This window comes from Penicillium antarcticum (genome assembly GCF_028974205.1).
Source record: "Penicillium antarcticum strain IBT 31339 chromosome Unknown utg000001l_segment0_segment0, whole genome shotgun sequence".
In the NCBI taxonomy this organism is placed as follows: Eukaryota; Fungi; Ascomycota; class Eurotiomycetes; order Eurotiales; family Aspergillaceae; genus Penicillium; species Penicillium antarcticum.
The window spans coordinates 1116207-1137215 of NW_026695299.1; the positions used below are offsets into that span (position 1 = coordinate 1116207).

General features: G+C 52.1%; 8 protein-coding genes across 8 annotated transcripts; 5 read left to right on the forward strand and 3 right to left on the reverse strand.

The window, feature by feature from the left end:
- Positions 1-842: 842 nt before the first annotated feature.
- N7508_000413 (SDR family oxidoreductase) lies at positions 843-2065 on the forward strand (the record flags this gene model as incomplete). The annotated part of the gene is made up of 5 exons (XM_058458498.1): positions 843-864; positions 915-966; positions 1022-1154; positions 1208-1498; positions 1559-2065. 5 exons carry the CDS (start codon positions 843-845, stop codon positions 2063-2065), a joined length of 1005 nt encoding a protein of 334 aa, XP_058324720.1.
- Positions 2066-2310: 245 nt separating this feature from the next.
- On the forward strand, positions 2311-3738 carry N7508_000414 (mitochondrial 37S ribosomal protein bS1m; the record flags this gene model as incomplete). Its single annotated transcript, XM_058458499.1, has 1 exon — positions 2311-3738. One exon carries the CDS (start codon positions 2311-2313, stop codon positions 3736-3738), a length of 1428 nt encoding a protein of 475 aa, XP_058324721.1.
- A 348-nt stretch (positions 3739-4086) lies between these two features.
- On the forward strand, positions 4087-4633 carry N7508_000415 (40S ribosomal protein eS17; the record flags this gene model as incomplete). The annotated part of the gene is made up of 3 exons (XM_058458500.1): positions 4087-4107; positions 4169-4294; positions 4355-4633. 3 exons carry the CDS (start codon positions 4087-4089, stop codon positions 4631-4633), a joined length of 426 nt encoding a protein of 141 aa, XP_058324722.1.
- Positions 4634-5122: 489 nt separating this feature from the next.
- On the reverse strand, positions 5123-6073 carry N7508_000416 (Rtr1/RPAP2 family protein phosphatase; the record flags this gene model as incomplete). The annotated part of the gene is made up of 1 exon (XM_058458501.1): positions 5123-6073. One exon carries the CDS (start codon positions 6071-6073, stop codon positions 5123-5125), a length of 951 nt encoding a protein of 316 aa, XP_058324723.1.
- Positions 6074-6858: 785 nt separating this feature from the next.
- Positions 6859-10652, forward strand: N7508_000417 (SH3 domain protein; the record flags this gene model as incomplete). The annotated part of the gene is made up of 3 exons (XM_058458502.1): positions 6859-8641; positions 8693-8785; positions 8836-10652. The coding sequence occupies 3 exons, from the start codon at positions 6859-6861 to the stop codon at positions 10650-10652; spliced, it is 3693 nt and encodes a 1230-aa protein (XP_058324724.1).
- Positions 10653-14016: 3364 nt separating this feature from the next.
- N7508_000418 (uncharacterized protein) lies at positions 14017-17598 on the forward strand (the record flags this gene model as incomplete). Its single annotated transcript, XM_058458503.1, has 1 exon — positions 14017-17598. One exon carries the CDS (start codon positions 14017-14019, stop codon positions 17596-17598), a length of 3582 nt encoding a protein of 1193 aa, XP_058324725.1.
- Positions 17599-18440: 842 nt separating this feature from the next.
- On the reverse strand, positions 18441-19079 carry N7508_000419 (uncharacterized protein; the record flags this gene model as incomplete). Its single annotated transcript, XM_058458504.1, has 2 exons — positions 18441-18782; positions 19008-19079. The coding sequence occupies 2 exons, from the start codon at positions 19077-19079 to the stop codon at positions 18441-18443; spliced, it is 414 nt and encodes a 137-aa protein (XP_058324726.1).
- A 528-nt stretch (positions 19080-19607) lies between these two features.
- sidJ (putative siderophore biosynthesis lipase/esterase) lies at positions 19608-20722 on the reverse strand (the record flags this gene model as incomplete). The annotated part of the gene is made up of 2 exons (XM_058458505.1): positions 19608-20609; positions 20672-20722. The coding sequence occupies 2 exons, from the start codon at positions 20720-20722 to the stop codon at positions 19608-19610; spliced, it is 1053 nt and encodes a 350-aa protein (XP_058324727.1).
- Positions 20723-21009: the final 287 nt, after the last annotated feature.

Consider the following 21009-nt stretch of genomic DNA (forward strand, 5'->3'; position numbering starts at 1 on the left):
ATCAGCCAAGACTACTATTACCAATAATGACTTTATCTTCCCCTTCAAGGGACTGTAGCTCAGCACCATCTCTACCGATGATGAATAGCGCAGAGTGGCTTCAGCCTGTGCAAGGGATACTAATGAGAGAATGCGGCTCTTCTTAAGGAATGACGCCCCATTTTTAGGTACGCAAAGATTTCTTAGTGAGCAGAGACGTTCGCCAGTAGTATACCTACAAATTCGGTGCCTAGCATGTTAAAGTCCGAAAGGGAGGCCTGGAGCTGGTTCTTGATATGGCACTTCGTTACTGTGTAAAAGTCAGGATGAATCTCATCGTATCAAAATAACTTTTGTCCTACGAACGTACTTGAAAATCATATATGCACCAGCAGAATCATTCAACACACACTCGCTAGATATTAGTTCAACGGATGTGCAAGGGTTATTGAAAGATTTTGATATGTCGAGCTTTCTAGTCAACGTGGAACCTTTGAATGGTTTCACTGTTTGTCCGAAGGAGACATCACTCAGTCTGCTTGTTTATCTAGTCTGCGATGTGTTCAGCTGCAATTGAATGTTTAAGCGGTGAAGACTAAAGTAATCAAGCATGGGCCTCGGGTCCTATCAAGGGCCACAATTAGGTACACGTACGCTGGTTGGAAGCTCTGGCCAATGGGCGGATATACTCGGATACAGGTTATATGGATGCTTCCATTTGACCCTATCCAGTATTTGTAATCTCTCCAACCCCTCAACCTTATCGGTGGAGCGATGACGGGATGGAGGGGCCGGGATCCATAAAAGCCAAGGTCCTCCCTATACTTCCTGTCTTCCCCACGTTCACTAAGACACTAAACACGATGGTTAAAGTACTCTTGACTGGTATGCTGTGTCACCAAATAGTATTGAATTGGTCTAACTTTCTACTTTAGGAGGCAGTGGCTTCATTGCCGCCCACATTGTCGACATTCTACTACAGCATGGGTATGCCCAAGATCCCCCCGCCTTTGAGGACTGGCTCTTAATCACTACGTTTTAGCTTTGACACTGTAGTGACTGTTCGGTCGGAGGAGAAGGGCAAGCAAATCCTCAAAGCTCATCCCGACGCATCAACGGAGAAGCTTTCTTATGTGATTGTTCAAGATGTGGCCAAGGATGGTGCATTTGACGAGGTCAGTATAGAGTTCGACATCTGGAATATTCGAGACTAATTGAAACGCAACAGGCTGTCAAATCTAGCCCTCCATTCGATTATGTTCTGCACACCGCATCTCCATTCCACTTCAATGTCCAGGATCCCGTTAAAGACTTCCTTGACCCTGCTATTAAAGGAACTACGGGTATTTTGAAGGCCATCAAAGCCCACGCACCTAGTGTGAAGAGAGTGGTCATCACATCTTCTTTCGCTGCCATTGTGAACCCCGATAAACACCCCAAGGTATATAGCGAGAAGGAATGGAACCCAGTGACCTGGGAAGAAGGATTGGACCACTCGAAGGTCTATAGGGCTAGCAAGGTAAGTCATCCTCGGGACTCGATGAAGGTAATGCAAGAGCTAATCGGGTCCGTATATCAGACATTCGCAGAGAAAGCAGCCTGGGACTTTGTTGAGCAGGAGAAGCCAAATTTTGATATTGCAACTATCAACCCACCACTTGTGTTTGGTCCCGTCGTTCATTACCTGAACTCTCTAGAGGCCATCAACACCTCGAACCAGCGTATGAGAAACCTCATTCGGGGCGACATGAAGGAGAAATTAGCTCCATCAGGCACCTTCCTCTGGGTGGATGTTCGGGATGTTGCCCTTGCACATGTTAGAGCCATCGAAGTTCCAGAAGCTGGAGGCGAGAGATTCTTTGTCACTGCTGGCTTCTTCTCGAACAAGGATATTGCGGATGTTGTTCGCGAGACCCACCCCGAGCTGGAGTCTAAGCTGCCCCCGAAGGACTCTCCCAGCGACCTCCCGAAGGATATCTATGAGTATGACAACAGTAAATCCCAGAACGTTCTGGGAATCAAGTATGTTCCGCTGAAGAAGACAGTCGTGGACACTGTCGATTCTCTTCTGGCTGTTGGTGCTTAGTATTTTCCTGGACGGGTCAAAATTTAGAACGGAATGAAAATAAGATATTTGAACATTTCATATATTCAATAAGATTGAAGTGTACTATCATAAATACTCGGAAATTGAGGAGCCAAAGTGCCAAAATCACATAGATACAAAGTTGCGGTTCAGGTCGTTACGTCGTACCCTACCGGTTTGGCCCGTGTTCTCCGGCCAACTTTTCTCGCGTTAACTCTTCAAGACCAAATAGCCCATTGAACAAGATGGCCTCCGCCAGGCTATCGCCAACGGCGAACCTTTTGCGCAAGTCCCGTTTATTCGCTCTTCCGAAATCCCTTAAAAGCTCTAGCGAGCCCTCAACATCTCGAGCGGTGTTCGAATCCGATACAGCAACTCTGCCTCACCCTATTCGGGCAGCCATTGTCACGCCGCAATCATCGCTAGCCCGAGGCGATTGGGGTCTGAAGAGACCTTTACCATCTAAGGCGACATCGGAGAAGTCATCGAGACCTGTCGTCAGGGTTAACGCCCTCGATACCTACGAACATGTCACCGACTTCGAATCCGCAGCGGACCACACCATGACCCTCGAGAAGTTTCAAGAGCTACACATGCCCATGTCTCTTCCCTCTAGAGTCAATTATGCCACAAGCGTTCTCCCGAGGCACCAGAGCCCATTTGAAGCACACCTTGATAACACTCAGGAAAGCCGGAACAACCAGGGTATCCAGGACCCTAGCGCCAAACAATTCAGACACACCGGCCCTTGGCTCGCTGGACAGACAGAGGCGGAATTTGCAGACTACATTAAGCAAGTTGGCCGAAAGAAACCTGAGCTCATGCAGAAGCTGCGTGAGCAGTTGATCGCGAAGCGGTCTGCAGAGATCCGCAAAGAGGCCCAGGATAATGGAGAGGATTTGATTGATCAAGCTGTCACCATTACCGATGCAGAGTTCAACACCTATATCAAGACCTTGCGCAGTGACCCTAGCGCCCTTGGTCCTGCTGTCTTCGATCTGCTCGATCTGCCCTCCGGCCCTGCCATTCCCAGCGAGCGCATCGGACGCAACCACTTCGCAGCTCCCCCAACCAGCTTGTCCTCGGCTGAATACGCTATCTCAGGACCCCCGAAGACACACCCATCTGCCGGTCTTTCGTACACACGCTCGCACGCCTTAATTCAGAACCACGCCCGATATGGCCCGCAGGCTCATCAGCGCCCTGTCGAGGCCCGCATCTTGCGCCCTAAGGGCCGTTTCAAGGGCCGCATGAACCGGGCTATTGCCGGTGTCGGTGGTATCGCCACTGAGGATTTGAATGCCATGGCCTTTGTTGAGCAAGGCACTCCTCCAGGCCTCACCTACTTCGATGCTTCCATTCCCGGTGGAGGTAAATACTGGGTCACCCCCATCCGTGCTGCCATTGATGCCCAGGGCCGCATTGGCCTTTCATCTTACCGCGCCAGTGCAACTTCCAAGGCTCCCTACGGACTTGAAGACCATTCCAAGCCTAACAGCTTGAGCGTCTCAAATGTCGCCAACAGCGACGACCAGACAGTTCCCCGACTTGACAGACTCCCGCACCAGCAGCCTCGGTTCCAGTCTAGGGAAAAGCCTGGCCCGAGACGCCCCATGCGGGGAACAGAGGATGTCGCTCGCAGTCTCCTCGACAACCTTAACTCTAGATCATAAGAGAGGTTCAACGAGAGTGGGAAGGATGTATGATAGAATTAGTGCTTGTAAAGCTACTCTCATTTTCTTTTGGACTGTGTCATAGTCATTTAAATTAGGTACATCAATGTATTTTTTCTGAGCGATTGTTGTCTAGGAGTATAACTGACAGGCTGAACACAGTTGACGTAGTCCCTTCCTAAAGGGGTAAGATTGGATCGATGACATAATCTGAATGTCCGACGCGTGATTAGGGCTCAGGGCAAGGACCCGCACAGGACTAAGCGAAAGCCGCTCATCAACTCAACCCAAATTGGCCATACACTTCGAATCTCCGAACATCCATCCCGCCAGCCAACAACCGCCAAAATGGGTCGCGTCCGTACCAAGGTGAGCAAACCAAGACAACAGCAGCGAAATAATCACCGATCTAACTTCTCTCCTCGAACAGACAGTCAAGCGCTCCGCTAAGGTCATCATCGAGCGTTACTACCCCAAGTTGACCCTCGACTTCGAGACCAACAAGCGCATTTGCGATGAGATCGCCATCATTGCTTCCAAGCGTCTTCGCAACAAGGTGAGATCTCATAATTACAACACTAGTTGCGACCAAAAATACTGATTCAAAATTCCTCAGATTGCTGGTTACACCACCCACCTAATGAAGCGTATCCAGCGTGGTCCCGTCCGCGGTATCTCCTTCAAGCTCCAGGAGGAGGAGCGTGAGCGCAAGGACCAGTACGTCCCCGAGGTCTCCGCTCTCGACGTCTCCCAGACCGAGTCCGGCCAGCTCGATGTCGATGCCGACACCAAGGACCTCCTCAAGTCCCTCGGCTTCGACAACCTCAAGGTCAACGTCGTCTCCGTCAGTCAGCAACAGCAGGCTGAGCGTCCCCGTCGCTTCGGTCCCCGCTAAATCTAGCGACCCGGAATACGGAACAAAAATTTCATGTCTGGTCTTCGGTCGACTCCCGGCGTTTCCCCGACGATGCTTGTTCTGGCTGGCTTTCGCCCATGCTAGCTTTGGTTTAGCTTAGAGTGGAGGTTATTCCTGGATGAGGAATGAATAAACATGATTCTCTTTGAGAAAGGTGTCGCTGATTCTCCGCAAGGGGATGATGCTTGATTGCCAAGTTTCCTCGTGTTTGTCTGGTTGGGGTTACTCTCCAGGTTGAACTACGTAGGGGTTTCTCATTCCAGGTCTTGTATCTTGGTTTGAGTAGCTCAAGACTTTTGGTCTGAACTCTGCATTGCTTTTGACAAGAGTCTTGCAGGCCAGTTCTGTATTGCATGGTCTCTGTAGAATGTTCATTTCTCGTAGTCGACATAAGAAAGGTAGGTTGGGTATATACGGTAAAGCGACGAAAATAAAATCCCCAAAATGCCATGGCAAATTCTTTGCCATTCAAATCTGATCGAGCACATCAATGTCTCCATCTTGGTCTTGGATATGTCGCTCTTGCTGCTCTCTGGGCACATAACCCTCAATGGAGCCACCCATGACATCCTCGGGACGCATCTGCGGAGCATCAACAGCTCGCTGAGATGCCCGCTCGTTCTCCCTGATATCGATGTTCACACGTCCATTCCGGACAATAGCACTCGTATCACCTCGCTCAATCGCAAGCTCACGAGCCCTATCTCCAAGCTTCAGATTCTGCAAACCATCCGCAACAGAAGAAACAGTGCCAGTAGCCGCAGGAGCCTTCTGCCGTCTAGCGCGTGCCTCCTCAAGGAAAAGAATCATCCCACCCCGCGTATCACCAGCCCGCCGCTCCCACACAGGCACTTCAGAAAGCTGCACACGGAGCCAAAGAGCGCGCTCAGCACACGCATCCGAACACCATTTCTCAACCTTGTCCTGCGGAACAATATCCACGGCGCGTCCGCGCCCCCCTGGCCCGCTCCCCTTCGCACCATACGTAAATCGAAACCCGCCGCCCCGGCCTCTGTTTTCTTTCCGGTGCTGTTTCGGACATAGACTATAACCGCACAGGTCACCGTAGTTGCGCTCCAAGATTAGGTTGTCGTAGTCGCTTGGGCGGAAGGGGGCTAGTGAGATTTTCAATTTCCGTGCGTCTTCTTCGGACGGTGCGGCGGGGTCGGCGTTTGGGTTTGAGGGTAAATCGAGGAGGTCAAGAATGTTGTTTAGGATGACATCTTCGGCATCCTTTTGGGTTTGGATTTGCTGTGCATGCTGTAAGGCGATCTCTAGGTGCTGTTGTGTAGCCCCAGGTCTGCCTTGGAGGTATTTGTCTTGCTCTTCTTGTGAGGGGTGCAGGTATGACGGCGAGGGCCGTTGGGCGTTGATGGCTGCGAAGGTCTCAGGGAGAGACGTTTTTAATTGTTGTGCCATGGTGGAATATATGAGGAGGGGAAGAAATTTTGGAGAAGCGGAAGAGGCAAACCCCGGATTGCTGACGTAGCTTGGGCAGAAGCAATAAAGTCAGGTGTTCACAGCCTGTTGTCACAGGTAAGTCAGTACTGCCAGCAGATTGCCAGCATATCCTTACGGTATGCTGTAGAATTGTCGCCTTACCCCCGGGTCTGGCTTATACGTGGTTTTCTATACTTGAACCCGTGAACAGAAATACTCCTATTACTTGTTCTCCTCCATAAAACCGACATATCCCTGCCCTCATCGTCTACTATAATCTACTTCTGAAGCTTGGTATCCTACATCTTTCCCCATGTGCGTGTTCCTTGGTTGCTGTTAGCCGCCGATCGTCAGTGGAGCCCATTTCCCTCATCCCGCCAAGTGACGGCCACACCTACCTCATCTCTTTCTCCCTCTTCATCTGCTTCCTCGTCTTTCCGGTAATTCCTTTTTATCTTGCATCCTTCCTAACTGGCCCTGACGAGGGTGTTCGGTTCTCCCGTGAGTGCTTCCGCAGTTTTCCCCCCCTCCCTTCCCCTCATCTCCTGGCAGGCACCACTCATTGACGTCTGTTTCATCTTAGCTGACGCACCTTCGTACCACCAAGGAATTGATTAATTTCCCCATATACCACTGCATGCTAGAGGTATCGAAGCTAGCGATTTGTCCTGTACAGATATCCTAGCGTCATTGCCGTTTCACACGCTAGCATTCCTCTCTCCCCACACCGTTCTCAAGTCTGAACCTCGGTTTCGACTTGCCAGATGTCCAGCCCGCCCTTTACTGTTCGGGCGGTCTTCGAGTATGCTTCGGGCCATGATGACGACCTCCCATTTCCGATCGGTCAGATCGTGACCGTCACCGCTCAGGAGGACGACGATTGGTACTATGGTGAATACTCAGACGCCTCGGGCGCTAAACAGGAGGGCATTTTCCCGAAAAACTTCGTCGAAAAGTATGAACCTCCGGCTCCTCCGCGCCCATCCCGCCCCAGGCCGAAGAAGGAGCCCGAGCCTGCGCCAGTCCAGTCACCTGTGATCGAAAGCAAGCAGCCCGAACCCGAGCCCGAGGCAGAGGCACAACCCGCAGAAGATGAGGAGGACATTGCACCCCCACATCCGCCTGCGCCCCAATCGCCTCCCCTGTCTGCAAATACCTCCGTCGCAGAAGTTGCATCGTCGCCCCCGCAGCCGGCAAAGGCGCCCGCTCCCGCTCCTCCGGTAGCCCCGGTTGAACCCCCCGCCAAGGCAACATCCACCAAACCTGCTCCTCCAGCTGTCGCGGAGAAGCCTTCGGGGTCGTCGTTCAGAGATCGCATCGCTGCCTTTAACAAGCCTGCCGCCGCACCAATTACGCCATTCAAGCCTGGTGGTTCTCAGCCATCTTTCATCAAGAAGCCTTTCGTCGCGCCACCTCCCAGCCGCGATGCCTATAAGCCTCCACCCAGGGAACCTGCGCCTCAGGTCTATAAGAGAGAGGAGAATCCGGATGTCAAGGAGCAGGTTGCACGCGAGCCTCCGCTCTCCGAGACCCGCCCTCCTGTTGTCCCCACGGAAGGTGGTGAAGAAGGTGCAGAGGACCAGCCTAAACCGACCAGTTTGAAAGATCGAATCGCCTTACTTCAGAAGCAACAACTAGAGCAAGCTCAGCGTCATGCTGACGCAGCTCAAAAGAAGGAGAAGCCCGCTCGTCCTCCCAAGAAGTCCTCAGAGGAACCGGTAGCCCCCACAGTTCCTGTGGCTCCTGCAGTCTTCGAAGATGAGCCAGGATCTCCTCTTGTTGAAGGAGCTCCGGCTGCCCGGGATCCCAGTGTTGATACCGTGAGAGCCCAGGCTCCCACCGCACCACCCCCTGTTCCTGTTCCCTTCTCGCCAACCGAGGAAATTGCTAGTGACACCAATGACGCCGATGCCTCCGCTGCTGCCGACTCTGAGGATGCCGGAGAGATCTCTACGGGCAAGGATGATGATGAGGAGCAGCCTCGTCCAGTTTCCAAGCGTCAACCATCGACCCGAGCAGTCGAGCAGACTCCTACCGAGGAGGCCGACGTGGAAGAAGAAGGGGAGGCAGAGGAAGAGGAAGAAGAGGAAATGGACCCTGAGACCAAACGCAGAATGGAACTGCGCGCACGAATGGCCAAGATGAGTGGTGGTATGGGTATGATGGGTCTCTTTGGACCACCTGGTGGCGGTATGCCGATGCCAGGAATGGCTGCCCCTAGTGCTGGTGCTCGCAAGCCTAAGACCCCTGGCGAGTCTGATAAGAGAATTGGCGAGACTGAGCCTGAACCCACCTCGCCCGCTGCTGCACCTCCGGTTCCTATGGTTCCCCTTCCTGGAATGAACCTGAACACCAAGCCCGTCCCCCCTCCTACTGATGTTGAGAAGGAGGAAGAAGAGAGACTGGCTACCCCCATCACTGAACAACATTCTGCCCGCGAGGTGCCAGACGTTGAAGAGGTCGTCCACGAAGGCGCAGTCCCTCGTGGTTCTGTTGACAGACCTCGTGGTTCTATTGACCGGCCTCCCCCGGCTCCTCCATCTCAAGGTAGGATACACCAGCAACATAATAATTGATTCCATTTGCTAACGACCGTAGAACGCTCCGCTCCTCCTCCGCCTCCCCGGGAATCAAGACCTGTTCCACCTGTACCAGCTGAACAACCCGGTCCTCCTCCGGCCGTTCCTGGAGGTATGGTTCCTATTCCTATGCTGCAACTGAGTACTGACCATGATCAACAGCCCGGCCTGTCCCTGTTCCTCCCAGACCCTCTACCGCTGATCAGGGCGAAGAGTCTGATGATGAACTGTCTACTCATGCAAGCAACCTATCACTGAATACTACAGTCCAGCCCGGTGCACCAGTAGTGCCTGCTCCTGCGGTCCCTGATCAGTTCGATTCTCGTCGTTCTTCGACCTATGACTCTGCTTCCTCTCCAGCCATGACCCCAGCCGCTGAAAAGAGAGCCAGTCGTCCACCACCTCCTATCCCTACTAATCCACCCATTCCACCATCGCAGGGACGCGCCCCGCCTCCACCTCCTCCCGGTCAAGTGCGTCGCCGATCTACTGCAGACAGTCGCACCAGTGCGATGTCTGGCCCCCGACAGGCCGGGGAAGAGGCGGAGGGAGAGGTGACCGAATACGATGGGGACTATGACACTGATATTGCCTCGGGAGTCAAGCACAAGGATGCCCTGAAATCTCACGAGCGTGACTCCAGCTTTGACGAGGGTACTATTACCGATGATGTCTCTATTCATTCCCCACGCAGCCCCCAGGAAGTTCGGCAACCCCCGCCTCTTCCTCCAACGGCTCCTAGAGGCGTCCCTCCTCCACCCCCAAACCAGCCGCCCCGTAATGCTCGTGCGTCTATTGACACACCCAGAGGACCCCCTCCTCCCCCACCAAACAGAGAGCCGGCTGGTGGTGATGACGATGAATACGACCCTTTCAACTACGCCGCTCCTCAGCACGGCCTGCCCAGATCTCCCGGCATTCAGCAAGGACGCCCTGAGGCGCCACCTCCCCCGCCGCCGCAGCAAGCGAATGATGACTATGATGATCTGTATGACGCCCCTCCAGATGTGCAGAGCCCAACACATGAAAGTCCCACTTCTTCACACCAGAAGCGGCCCTCTTTGGTACCTCCGCTTCCCCAAGGCGGGGCTCCAGGCATGCCCTCTCCCTCTGCAGCCCGAAGCCAGCGCGCATCAATGGATCTGTTGAGAAACCAGCCTAACCTTCGTCGTTCCATGGATGTTTCTCGCCCATCGGTTGACCTTGGCTACATTGCTGCCGATGTTGACCTCTCTGAGAGTACACTCTGGTGGGCCCAGCCCAATACTCCGCCTCCAATTTTCCAAAACCGCAAGGATCTACTTTTCGAGATTGAGGAGTCTGCGTCTACGAAGCGCGGCGGAAAGACATCGGTCTCTAAGGATGTTTATATTCTATTCATCGATTACTCTCAGACGATCGTGACAGTCCAATTCGATGCCAAGAACCCTGCGGATGCTTCCCTTGAACAACGTCACGAGTCCCCACCTCTCCAGCCCCGTCAGGATCAGCTAGAGCAGGCTCATATCCAACTTGGAACCAAGATTTCCGAGGCCGTTAACTCGATTCAAAACTCCACCGTTGGAGATGGCACTCCATTCGGACTGGTGCAGTACTTGCTCAACCCTCTATCCAACGCTCTTCTCCCCGTCGGTACTCGAGGATACGGTGCGTCGGTCTACTCAAACCTGGCCAATGCTTCCGTGTCCCAGAATGATGAAATCCGCGCTGGTGACATCGTCAGCTTCCGCAATGCCCGCTTCCAAGGCCACCGCGGCACAATGCACCAGAAGTACAGCGCCGAGGTTGGCAAGCCCGACCATGTAGGTATCGTGGTTGACTGGGACGGCACAAAGAAGAAAATCCGAGCCTGGGAGCAAGGCCGCGAGAGCAAGAAGGTCAAGATGGAAAGCTTCAAGTTGAATGATCTCCGCAGTGGCGAGTGCAAGGTCTGGCGTGTGATGCCCCGTAGCTGGGTAGGCTGGGAAGCCGGCAAATAAGCAACTGAGTTGGACTAGGATTAGATTCTGGGGCCTATTGTTCTTGGAGTCTCAATCCTCTTAGCAGATATTGCGCTATGAGCAGATGACCTTTTCTTTTGTGTCCCTTTTCCTTTTCTCTCTTCTTTTTTTCCCCGTTTATCTTCTAGATTGGGTGGGATCATGTATGAATGAAAAGGTGCTTCCTTTGTCTCTCTGTCCTCTCTATCTTTTTCTCCCGTTCTCTCTCCTGTGTCTTCTGTTCTCCTCTCGTTGGTCATCTGGACTCCTGTGGTAATGTGAAATCGGGGGTGGTTTCCTGTTTGATGGAGAGTTCAGCGAGCGTGCAGCTTTTTTCTCTTTCAATGTCAATGGTAACTTACATTTTGCATCTGTCTTTGGTCTTCCATATTGTCTAGCTACTGACCAGTTGGGATGCTTTTAATTGGTGTCAATTAGGAATTGTAGGTATAATTCGGTCTCTAAGCTATATATATATATATTTTTTTTTTTTTCATATTCAAGGTGCCACATAGAACTGACCAAGCTGATATACATACACGAGTTGGTGTGTACATGACGTCGTGACACATATCCAAGCAATATATATTAACAGAAGAGAAAGACAATACATGTGTAGAGCATGTTTAACCTAGAATCCCAACAAAGCCCAGCCCATGGTCTAGAACCAGTAAGAAATAAATTAACAAGCAACCAAAAATCGTAGCGAAGCACTAAAAAACCAAACCAAAGAAACCTTCTCTGATTAACGGAGCCAAAAACCCCAAGCGACCCCACCAACGCCCCAGGACCGTTGAAGCAGTTAGCGGCAGTAGTAGCCAGTTTGACCACAGCCACAACCAAAGGAAAGACAGAAAAGGGAATCCACACTTAGGCCACACTTAGGCAATTTGGCACGAACTCTATACCCTCTCCTCTCTGGTACCCGAGAAAAAAAAACCCCCCAAACCCAGACCTGGCAAATTTCATACCCTGAAACGCCGGCTTCAAGCACCCCCCACCTCCTTGGAGACTGGGGCCCCCCGGCGCCCCCCCCCCCCTTCTCAAAACGGGGCATAACGGGGGAAGAGAGAGGGGGACCCGCCAATTACGACTGGATTGGGGGCGGTACCTTTTCACGAAGGAAATTTTACTGTGTGCCGTGTTCGTGCGATCGAGTGATAATCGACAATCGCTGGTTCGAGAGTTCGAGACCCGGCGCGCTCGTCCGGATATTCGCGATCGGGTCGGCTGCTGGTTTCCGTGCTGATCGCGGTGAATGTCATGTCGATTGTGGTGACTATTATGCGGTGTTGTATAGATCCATGCACGGTACATGTACATGCACCCGTACAATGGACACTTACTGTACAAGGGACAATGGATAGTCAGCTAGGGAGTCCAGTCCTATTCGGCACTATATTTGGGACTTGGACGTGAAAGTGATAGATCCAGCGTCGGAGATTAAACTGGTTTTTGTGCCCACGAGGAATATACGGACTGTGTTCTTTGTTTCGACCTGGTTTTCTATATGTATATGTCTACACACAGACATTATATACTATATTCCAAGCCTACGTAGTACTATATCGTAGATTAATGACATCAATCTCGATCTACCATATTCTTGTTTATGTCTGCAGTGGACCGGGGAATACGGTGACCATCCCCATTAGGACTAGTCAGGGGCACTATACCTTATACTTCCAATAGTCTCTCTTTACTCCCTTCCCTTCTTTTCCCTTTCATTAGGAAGCTTTACAACGGCTGTCAGCGCTCACCGGCTATTAGACGCTAACTTCCGTTCTAGGCTTTCTCGCTTTCGGTCCCAGTGATCTCATGGGTTCCACGCCATGTCTTTCTTTCCTTGTTTCCTTATGATGCAACACACACACACACACACACACAATCTAAATTCTCTACTCCGTAAACTCTGTATTATTAATGCCGGCCTGGAGCCCTGAACGCTTTGGAAGATGCCGGGCCCCATCCCAGCCCATGGTTCCGATTTTGATTTCTCGGGGGCGGATCCACGTCCAGCAAAAATCTGCACCGTCGTATAATGTAGAGCTGAATGTGGGCTACACGGAATACCGCCCCCATCGGTCCTGCACAATGCAGGAGGCCCTGCAGTGCGGAAAATAAAATAGAATGCATTGTAATCTACTCTGTACAGGCCTGCGGCCTACAAGGAAATTTACAACTCATTCTTGGCCGACTCTTGCAGCACTGGTCTTATATTGTGGCTGAGTCCTGCACGCCATGTCCATTTCGCTAATCTCAGCCATGTCAGCCATATTTAATATGGTGGTCTCGTGTACCTGCAGATGCAGTACATGTACCGAGCAGGCGATATTGCAGATGAGGTGAATCTTGCCTATCTGCTTTTTGCCTTTTATGCTGCGCAATTGGTTTACGGTATTACCTGTTTATATTTACTGTACAGGGTTATTTCCTTGCCGGCCGACTTGCAATGCAAGGAGTTGGGTGGTTTAGTTGATCTCATTTGATATCAGAGTCTGATGTGAGTATCCAGTATCCAGTATCTATTGGAGTATATTGTGATCCATAAGACAGTAATTGCCCTCTTGGATCACCTTCTCCATTTGATTTCAGCTCCGATCTGGTATGAAGTAATCGAGCGACGATCTTGTTTCCCGTGTCCAGGCCCTCGGATCTTAGCGGGAAATGTTTTTGACTCGGACCCAGGTTATTGGAGAGTTTTGAAGACACACATGCTCAGTGTCGCATGGTGAGTGGCGTTCAGCCTCGAGCTCCGAAAGAGATACATATACTTCTATAAAAGAGGATGAAGCAAGGGGATGTATTGTGTAACGGTAATTTAGGGCAGAATTGGTGCGTGGGGGGGGAACGGAACACTACTGGATGACCATACCATACACAAGTTCCATGGATGTCGCTCGGGTAGCCCCTTGAACTTCATCAGGTTTCAGAGAGTACGAAGTATGTGTAAACAAACAAGTGTCTATATTTTCTGGTCTTTGGAATTGTACCATTGAAACATCTCATCTTTGTGATCGTGTGAACGGTGGGCTCGACGATCCCGAAGTTCATTTTAATTTTTTTAATTTTACTTTGACGCTAAGAGGACCTGGATCCATTCCAAATCGTGACATTCTTCGCGTTCCCTATGTGATTTGTCTACTCCAGATATCTCAGGGCTTCCTTTCTGCCATTTACTCTCTGACTTAGGTCATGCCGCTCTCTTCCTCTGGATAACATCCAGTGAGTCAACTCCTTCTAATTGAAGGGGCATCTGCTGATTCGGCATTCAAAGTACACTCAACACACTCGTTCAACCCCTCGCGATATTGTACATTCCTTACCCGCCGACTACGGCCTGCCTCCTGAGCTCACATTACGGATGATGAACCGCTTCCGCAAGAATAAGAAGGTGAAGAATACCTTGGGGGATCTCGAGGGGGAGTCACCAGCATTCATCCTCAAGGGATCCAAGAAGAGAGATGTCCAGCAACCCAAACCCGAACCTGATTTCGACCTCTCAGCCGCCCTCCCCTCCACAGATGACTTCCGCACCAGTCTGCTCATGCCGAAGCTGTCGGCTCGGTTTAGCATGCTGAAGGAACAGGATGACCCGCTCTCATTACTCGGCAAGGCGAGTGACGACAGCGTGTTATTCCCCAAACGCGCCTCACGATTGAATTTGTTTGGCCACAACCCTAATATGCTCGCGGATATCGATGAATGCTCCTCCAATGATGGGAGTCGGCCCTCCATGGCTCTCGGCCGCACCGATTCATTCGCTTCTGGGGGAGATGGATATGGCACAGATGACGACCGATCACAAGCTGGGAGTATGATGAGCAGAGGACGTCGCGCAGAAGGCAATAATTTGTTTGGCGGTCGCCAGAAGGTGTATAAGATCCCGGTTCGAGGCCCAGGGGGACCCAACGGCGCACCAGAGAGTGCTAGTCGGGGGATGGGCAAGCCGGTGTATGAACACGACATGAACCTCTCGGCTTTCCAGCGATTACGTCTTAAGGAAAAGGAAGAGAAGGCTGTGGAGGAGGCGCGCGAGGCTGCTGCTCGGGAATCAGAATACGCTCCTTCGACAGTCTCATCCAACGACCGGACGACATACTCATCTATTGCCTCCGGACCCCTATCAAACGTCCAGTCATTGACTCCAGCGACATCGGTCGATGAGTCGCCTTTAAGCGCATCATCCCTGCCCCCAGCGGGTGGATATCCATTCCCTGAAACCGTTGCCGAGCCCAATCGGTCCAATTCCGCCATGTCTAACCCGAAAACTGGCTCGATTCGAACCCGTCGTCTCTATGGCCAAGGATTGACCCAGGCAGCCCAGAGCCAGCAGACCTCAACTCTGCACCGCCTAGAAAGCCTGAGCCGTCAGCGTGCAGGAACGCCTGACCTTCCTTCTTTGAATCGCAACTACTCCCGGAGTGCAACCAACCTGCGTGATCGCCTGCAGAAGCTTGCCATCAACGAGCCCGCCTCCGCCTCTCCTACCAGCCCACCTTCGTCTGCGACATCGCCCAAGCCCCGCATTTCCGGAGAGTCTGCTCTGAAAGAGCGCATCTCACCTATAGCAGCAACTTTTGGAGCTGCCCCTCTGAGTCCTCCCTCCAGCGAGGCCGAGGATGTTGCCGCCCTCCTGGCTGCTTCAATTCACCCCGAAGACCACGGCAAGGCCACCGCCATGGGTCTCTTCAACCGCCCTGCCACAGGCTTCGACGAGCAAGCATTCTCCCGTCGGCAGCTTCAGATGCACCAAGGACGAGATACCCCCCCGCCGCGACGATCATCACCCCCGCGCCGGCCTCCGCCCGCAGAGCCTGCTAGCCAGCGCCCACGAGGATTGTCCAAATCCAGCTACCGCTCCAGAGCCGAGTCCGCCTCCTCTCACTACAGCAGCGAGGCGCACCGTGGCGTTGATCACTCCCGCGCTTCCAGCATCGAAGCTTCCCCTTACCGAGGTGGAGGGAAGACTTTCTATGCTAATTCCACTGCCAGCGAGTCGGGAGATGAAGGCGATGATCGCCGCTCGCACGACCTCTCGTCGGCTACATCTTTGGCCACAGAATATGGCCAGTCGATCCAGCGTTCGAGCGTAGTATCTAACGCCCCATCAACCCAGACCAAGGATCACCTCGAAACTCTTCCGGAAGTGAGATACTCAGATCTAGGTGACCTCAAGCCCATCGAGGAGAATGATTCTTTCGATGCCGCTTCCTCGCACGAGTGTGTCCCGCCTAGACCTGATTCCCCCACGATCCAGGCAGATCCTGGTCTCGGTGGAATGGGTGGAATGGTTCGCTCTCACCTTCGTCAGCAAAGTGACCGATCCTCCATCTTCCCTCCTCCGTCGCCTCGTCTTCCTGAGCATGAGCCCGAGGAGCCTGTGACAAAGGATACCATTCCTATGGTAGAACAATCCCGCGAATATGCTCGGCCGTCATCAGCTACACGCCCCAGTACATCAAGCTCACATGCTCCCTCTGCTCACTCCGCAGAGGGAATCGGTTCTCGCAATAGTGAGGACTCTTCCGCCCCTGGTGTCGGCGGTGCGAAGACACCATCGTGGAAAGAGGAAATGGCGTCATTCTCCCACCGCCGTGACGGAAGCACTGAGACCCAGAAGGAGCGCGAGGAATTCGCCATTGAACTGGCTGAACGACGCAGAAAGGTGCAGGAGAAGCTACGAAGTGTTGCCGAGAGCGAGAGCAGATCCAGCAGCCCTACTCCTGGCCGCTCAACACCTGACTTCACTAGAACGGGAAACGCATTTGCTATGTTGAAGCAAAAGGCCAGCAAGCAGGCCATGCCCAAGCCTGACCAGAAGAAGCTCTTTGGTTACAATAACTCGTCCTCCCCTGCCCTTGCTTCAGATGACTCGTGGCGCGAGGAGCGTCCTCCCTTCAGCTTTGGCCAGCACTCCAACTCTAGTTCTCCCCAGATTGGAGAGCGTTCATTCAGATCCCGTATGCCAACTCTCAGCCGCAACAACAGCCACGAGGAATCACGCGAGTCCAGCCGCAGCCGTGGGCCATCCCCACACGGTGCTTTCCGGTCTCAGAGAGACCGTTCGGGATCGGATGCATCTGGCCGCTCCAAGAGCCGCACCAGATACCGCGAGCGGGATGATCTCCAGACCGTGGAGGAGGGATCGGTCATTGCGCATGACAACTTTGTTGTCCCCGAAGGCTTCGAGCCTCCTATGCCCATCTCTCTCCCTCCCTCGAACCGCCCATCCGTTGAGATGGCTGAGTCACCGAACGTTGACCGTGCTCCCTCTGCTGCCTCGGGTAGACTCCGTAGCACCAGTCGCTCCGGCACCCCGAGCTTCCAATACGAGCGTCCGTTCCAGTTCCCCAACTCGAACACATCCTCAATCATCGGCGCCTCGCCCCGGCCCTCGCCTGCTGCACCACCCTACTCTGCCAACGCAACTCCTCCCCTGAACGAGGTACCAGCCAACACCTCGTCCACATCCCTCGCATCCGCAGCCAACTCTGCCCACACAATTCCCCAACGAGCCCCAGGACACGGATTTCTCCTCAAGCGCCCGGTGAACAAGAAGCAGATATCAGAGCCGACCTTCGTCTCTTCAACATCCAACGTCCCCCTCGTTGGCCTCCAGTCTCAATCGGGCAGCGCTCCTCCTCTCCCCCCAATGAACCCTCGCCGTCGCCGCGGCACAGCAACCCAGACAATCTTGGGTGCATTCAAGAGCGACAAGCACGACTCGTCGCGGGTTGCATCGCCAGCTCCAAGCACTATGGAGGAACAAAGCGTCTTCCCAGACGACGAACTCCGTCCCCGCTCCCGCAATCGTCTCCGCAAGACTTCCAGCGAGAGTGGTAACCTGAACGCGCGGGCGCGCCAGGAATCCCGGTCCGGCTCTCCACCTGCCGTCCCTCAATATCCTCCCCCTGCCGTCCCTGTTGATGGTGGCATGTTCTAATTTAATCGTATTCCCATTCCTGTCCTCTACCTCTTTCCTTGGACCTTGACTTCGACTCTTTCTTTTCTCAATCATTTCATTCCATCCATGTCTACCTACCATCTACATCTGTCACTGTCTTTGTCTGATCACCACATCCCAATTTCCGGGTTTCATTCTCATATTTCATTTTATTCGTTTTGTGCTCCTGTTCACTTTCATCTTGACGACTAGATACCATTCGGTGCATTTGAGCGTCTTGTCTTCCAATCTTTTTTTTGTTTTTCCTTTTTAGTTTTCCTTTCCCCCCATCTTTTGGATGCTCTTTCTGTGTATGTACTGTGTCTTTTTGAGTGTATTGTCAATGGATACATATCCGGTTTTCATTTTCATGGTGTCTTAGTAGTAGGTCGTACTTGGTCTAAGTGCAGTGCGATATGCGGTACACTCAGGAAGACTTCGGATTCCAAGGTTGGTCTACGTGTACAGATTGATATCCAACAGGGGCCATCATTCTGTTCATAGTGCTACAAAACATTCCACAATTTCTATACGCAGTCCTCGCAGCGAATATACTTTTCATGCATTGTTTGAACCCAAGTTGGCCTCTCTTTTTCGTCTCTTTTATCACCACTTTTTTGCCCATTCTCAAGTGCCTCAAGCAAGCTATTCAGATTATAGAACGTTAGTAGCGGGCGTGTGAAAAGGACTTATCACCCCTGTAACTACTAAGCCATGTTTGGAAACTTAGCCTCAACCAATCCATGGAACTGGACATGATTTCAACAACCCATTGTAAAAGAGCTTAGACGACAGTATCAGAATAACATATGAGATCACTGAGCAGGTATGAGCGCAAAGTCTCATTGCTCTCGCAAAGTCTCAGTGCCGTCAATCATACCACGAGCAAACGCCCCTCTCACACCAGCACTTTCAACAGTGATCAGCCCCGTGATAGTCGAACCCCCTGGCGACGAAACACTCTCACGGAAGTCAGCAGGCTGAACTCCAGTGCGAAACATCTCCGCCATTCCCAGCATCGCCTGGGCAGCTAACTCCATTGCATCGGCTCTCTTAAGACCCTCCTTGACACTACCGTCAAGCAGCCCATCAAATCCAACAGACAGAAGAGCCATCAATGACCCAGCAAGCATAGAAGCAGCATTGAATGCCTCAGAGTCAATAATCTTAACGTGACCAAGCCTCTAAAATATCCACATGAGATTCTCCCGTTGAGCCGGGTACATATCATTGCGTTCAATGGTAGTCATAGACTTGCCAATCTAAGCCGCCATATTGGGAATCGCTCGAACAACGCACGGTGGAGGATAATAATTTGGATCGCTGTCCTTGATTCAACCTCTTATGTCTTGCATCGTTACACCTCCCAGGTTGCTAAGTACCGATTTTCCTGCTAGCGCCCTCTTTACAAGTTTCTGACTTAGGAATTCTTGAGCCTTGTGCGGCTTGAATGCTAGAATGACGATTGAGCAGCCATCCATGATGGTCACGTTGTTACTCATCTCTGGTTGAGTGTTTTTGCCTCGCCTACCTCTGCGACGAATTTCCACCCTGCATCGTTATAGTTTGGGAATTGAGCTAACAAGCGATTTTCTTAGTGGGTTGTGTTTGTGTAGACCACTAGTAAGATTGATGACCCGCTTTTGCTGTCGTCGCGCAGTGTATTGAAGATGCCGGAGACGATTGCTGTCCTCATCTTTCCTGTTCGTTTGTTGGTGGGCTGATTTGACGACCAAAGAGAAGTCTTGATAGGTACCACATCCGATGATTCCCACCGTCTTATCCTGATAACTGAGTGGCATTTTTGCGAATGTCTTAATTGCGAATGAAGAGGTGATGATGATGCTGGAATCTGTCCAAGGTTGATGCTCCGCATCGCTAGACCTCTCGCCGCATTCAATGTTTACTCTCCGAGTGGTTTATTGTTCGCATATTGACTGCCAGAGATGATATTTTGCTGCATGGTCTATAGAAACGCTGGACTTGAAATTCTAGTATACATTCGTAGTCTACGTCTTCTCCGCAGCAGACTTCAGGTATCCCAGCACCCTCTCAACAAGGAACTTGCGCGGCTCAGCCTGATCATCATTGCTCAAAGCATGAGAAGCATTAGGGATAATACCCGTATGCTTATCATCCCAGATCTGATATTTGCCATTGTGATCTGTAGCATTCTTCCACCTAGCCAGCATCTTCTCCTTGTCAACCCAATCAGGAATAGACTGATCCTTCCCAGAGATCAACACCATCAACTTATGGTTGAGCAAACCACGCTCCTGAATCATACCGAAAGTCTTGCCAAAGTGCGCATCACTTAGATCAGAACTGAACAAATCATCTTCCTGAGGCGACTGCGGACTCTCAGGACTAACAAGACTTAAGAAGCGCCTGCAACTAATAGGCGTGTTGGCGGGGTAAATCATAGAAGTCAACTCCAAAGGCAGCATAGTATCATGCTTAGAATCGCGCGCAACAGCCTCGCGTGCCAGCAACTCCATCTGATCATATACAGCACGAGCCTTCTCAGGCGTCGTATCACCTATACCCCATTTCAGGACCCAAAAAATAGCCTCGCGATCCGAGACGGGCGCCTGCATAATCGCGCCATCAAGCACAGGCCGCTTTACATGCTCGACATCCGGGTCAAAGGCCGGGATGCTAGTGTGGGGGTTTGCTTGGGAGAGATAGTGCAGCACGCATTGACTGCCAGTGGAATGGCCCATGACGGCGATCTTGCCGCCGCCGAACTTGTCTTTCTTGTATTCTTTAATGTACTCCAAACACTGCGCGATCTCGCTCGTGTCGCGGTCCAGATGTCCCAGGCCCCAGGATTGGTAGGAGGAGGTGAGGTTTAGGGTGAAGAGGGACCATTCAGACTGCTGTAATGCGCGCGCGAGATCGGCCATGTATGATGTTGTGGCGAGGCCGTCGCCGAGTCCTCCGACGAAGAGGAGACTGTGTGGTTGGCGAACGGTGCTGGAGGCATATTCGAATGTGACGAGAGTTTCGGTCTTTGGTGTGTTAGCTCCCGTCAGGGTCCAATTGACCTTTTTTGTGGGGGGTAGGAACTCACGTAGTGGTGCAGGATGCCGGGGAGGCCTCCCTTGGGCCAGAATTTAGACATTTTGGCGTGTAGATGGTGATACTGCGATGGGTGAGCTGGAGGAATGTTTCTAGGAGAGGAAGTTTGCGGATCGTTCGATTTGCCGAGTTCGGGCTTTCAAGGTTCCGCATGACGCACTCTGTGGGATTCTGCATCGGTTAGAGAAACCGAATGCGCTCCACCGGTCAAATGTTTCAGAGCATCTTATCAATCTGATTACGCCGCGTCAAGCCGGGGACTATTAGGTAACAAGTCTCATATTTTGCAGCCAAGACTTCAGAGTCGCGAAAAGGGGTTGCACGGTTGGA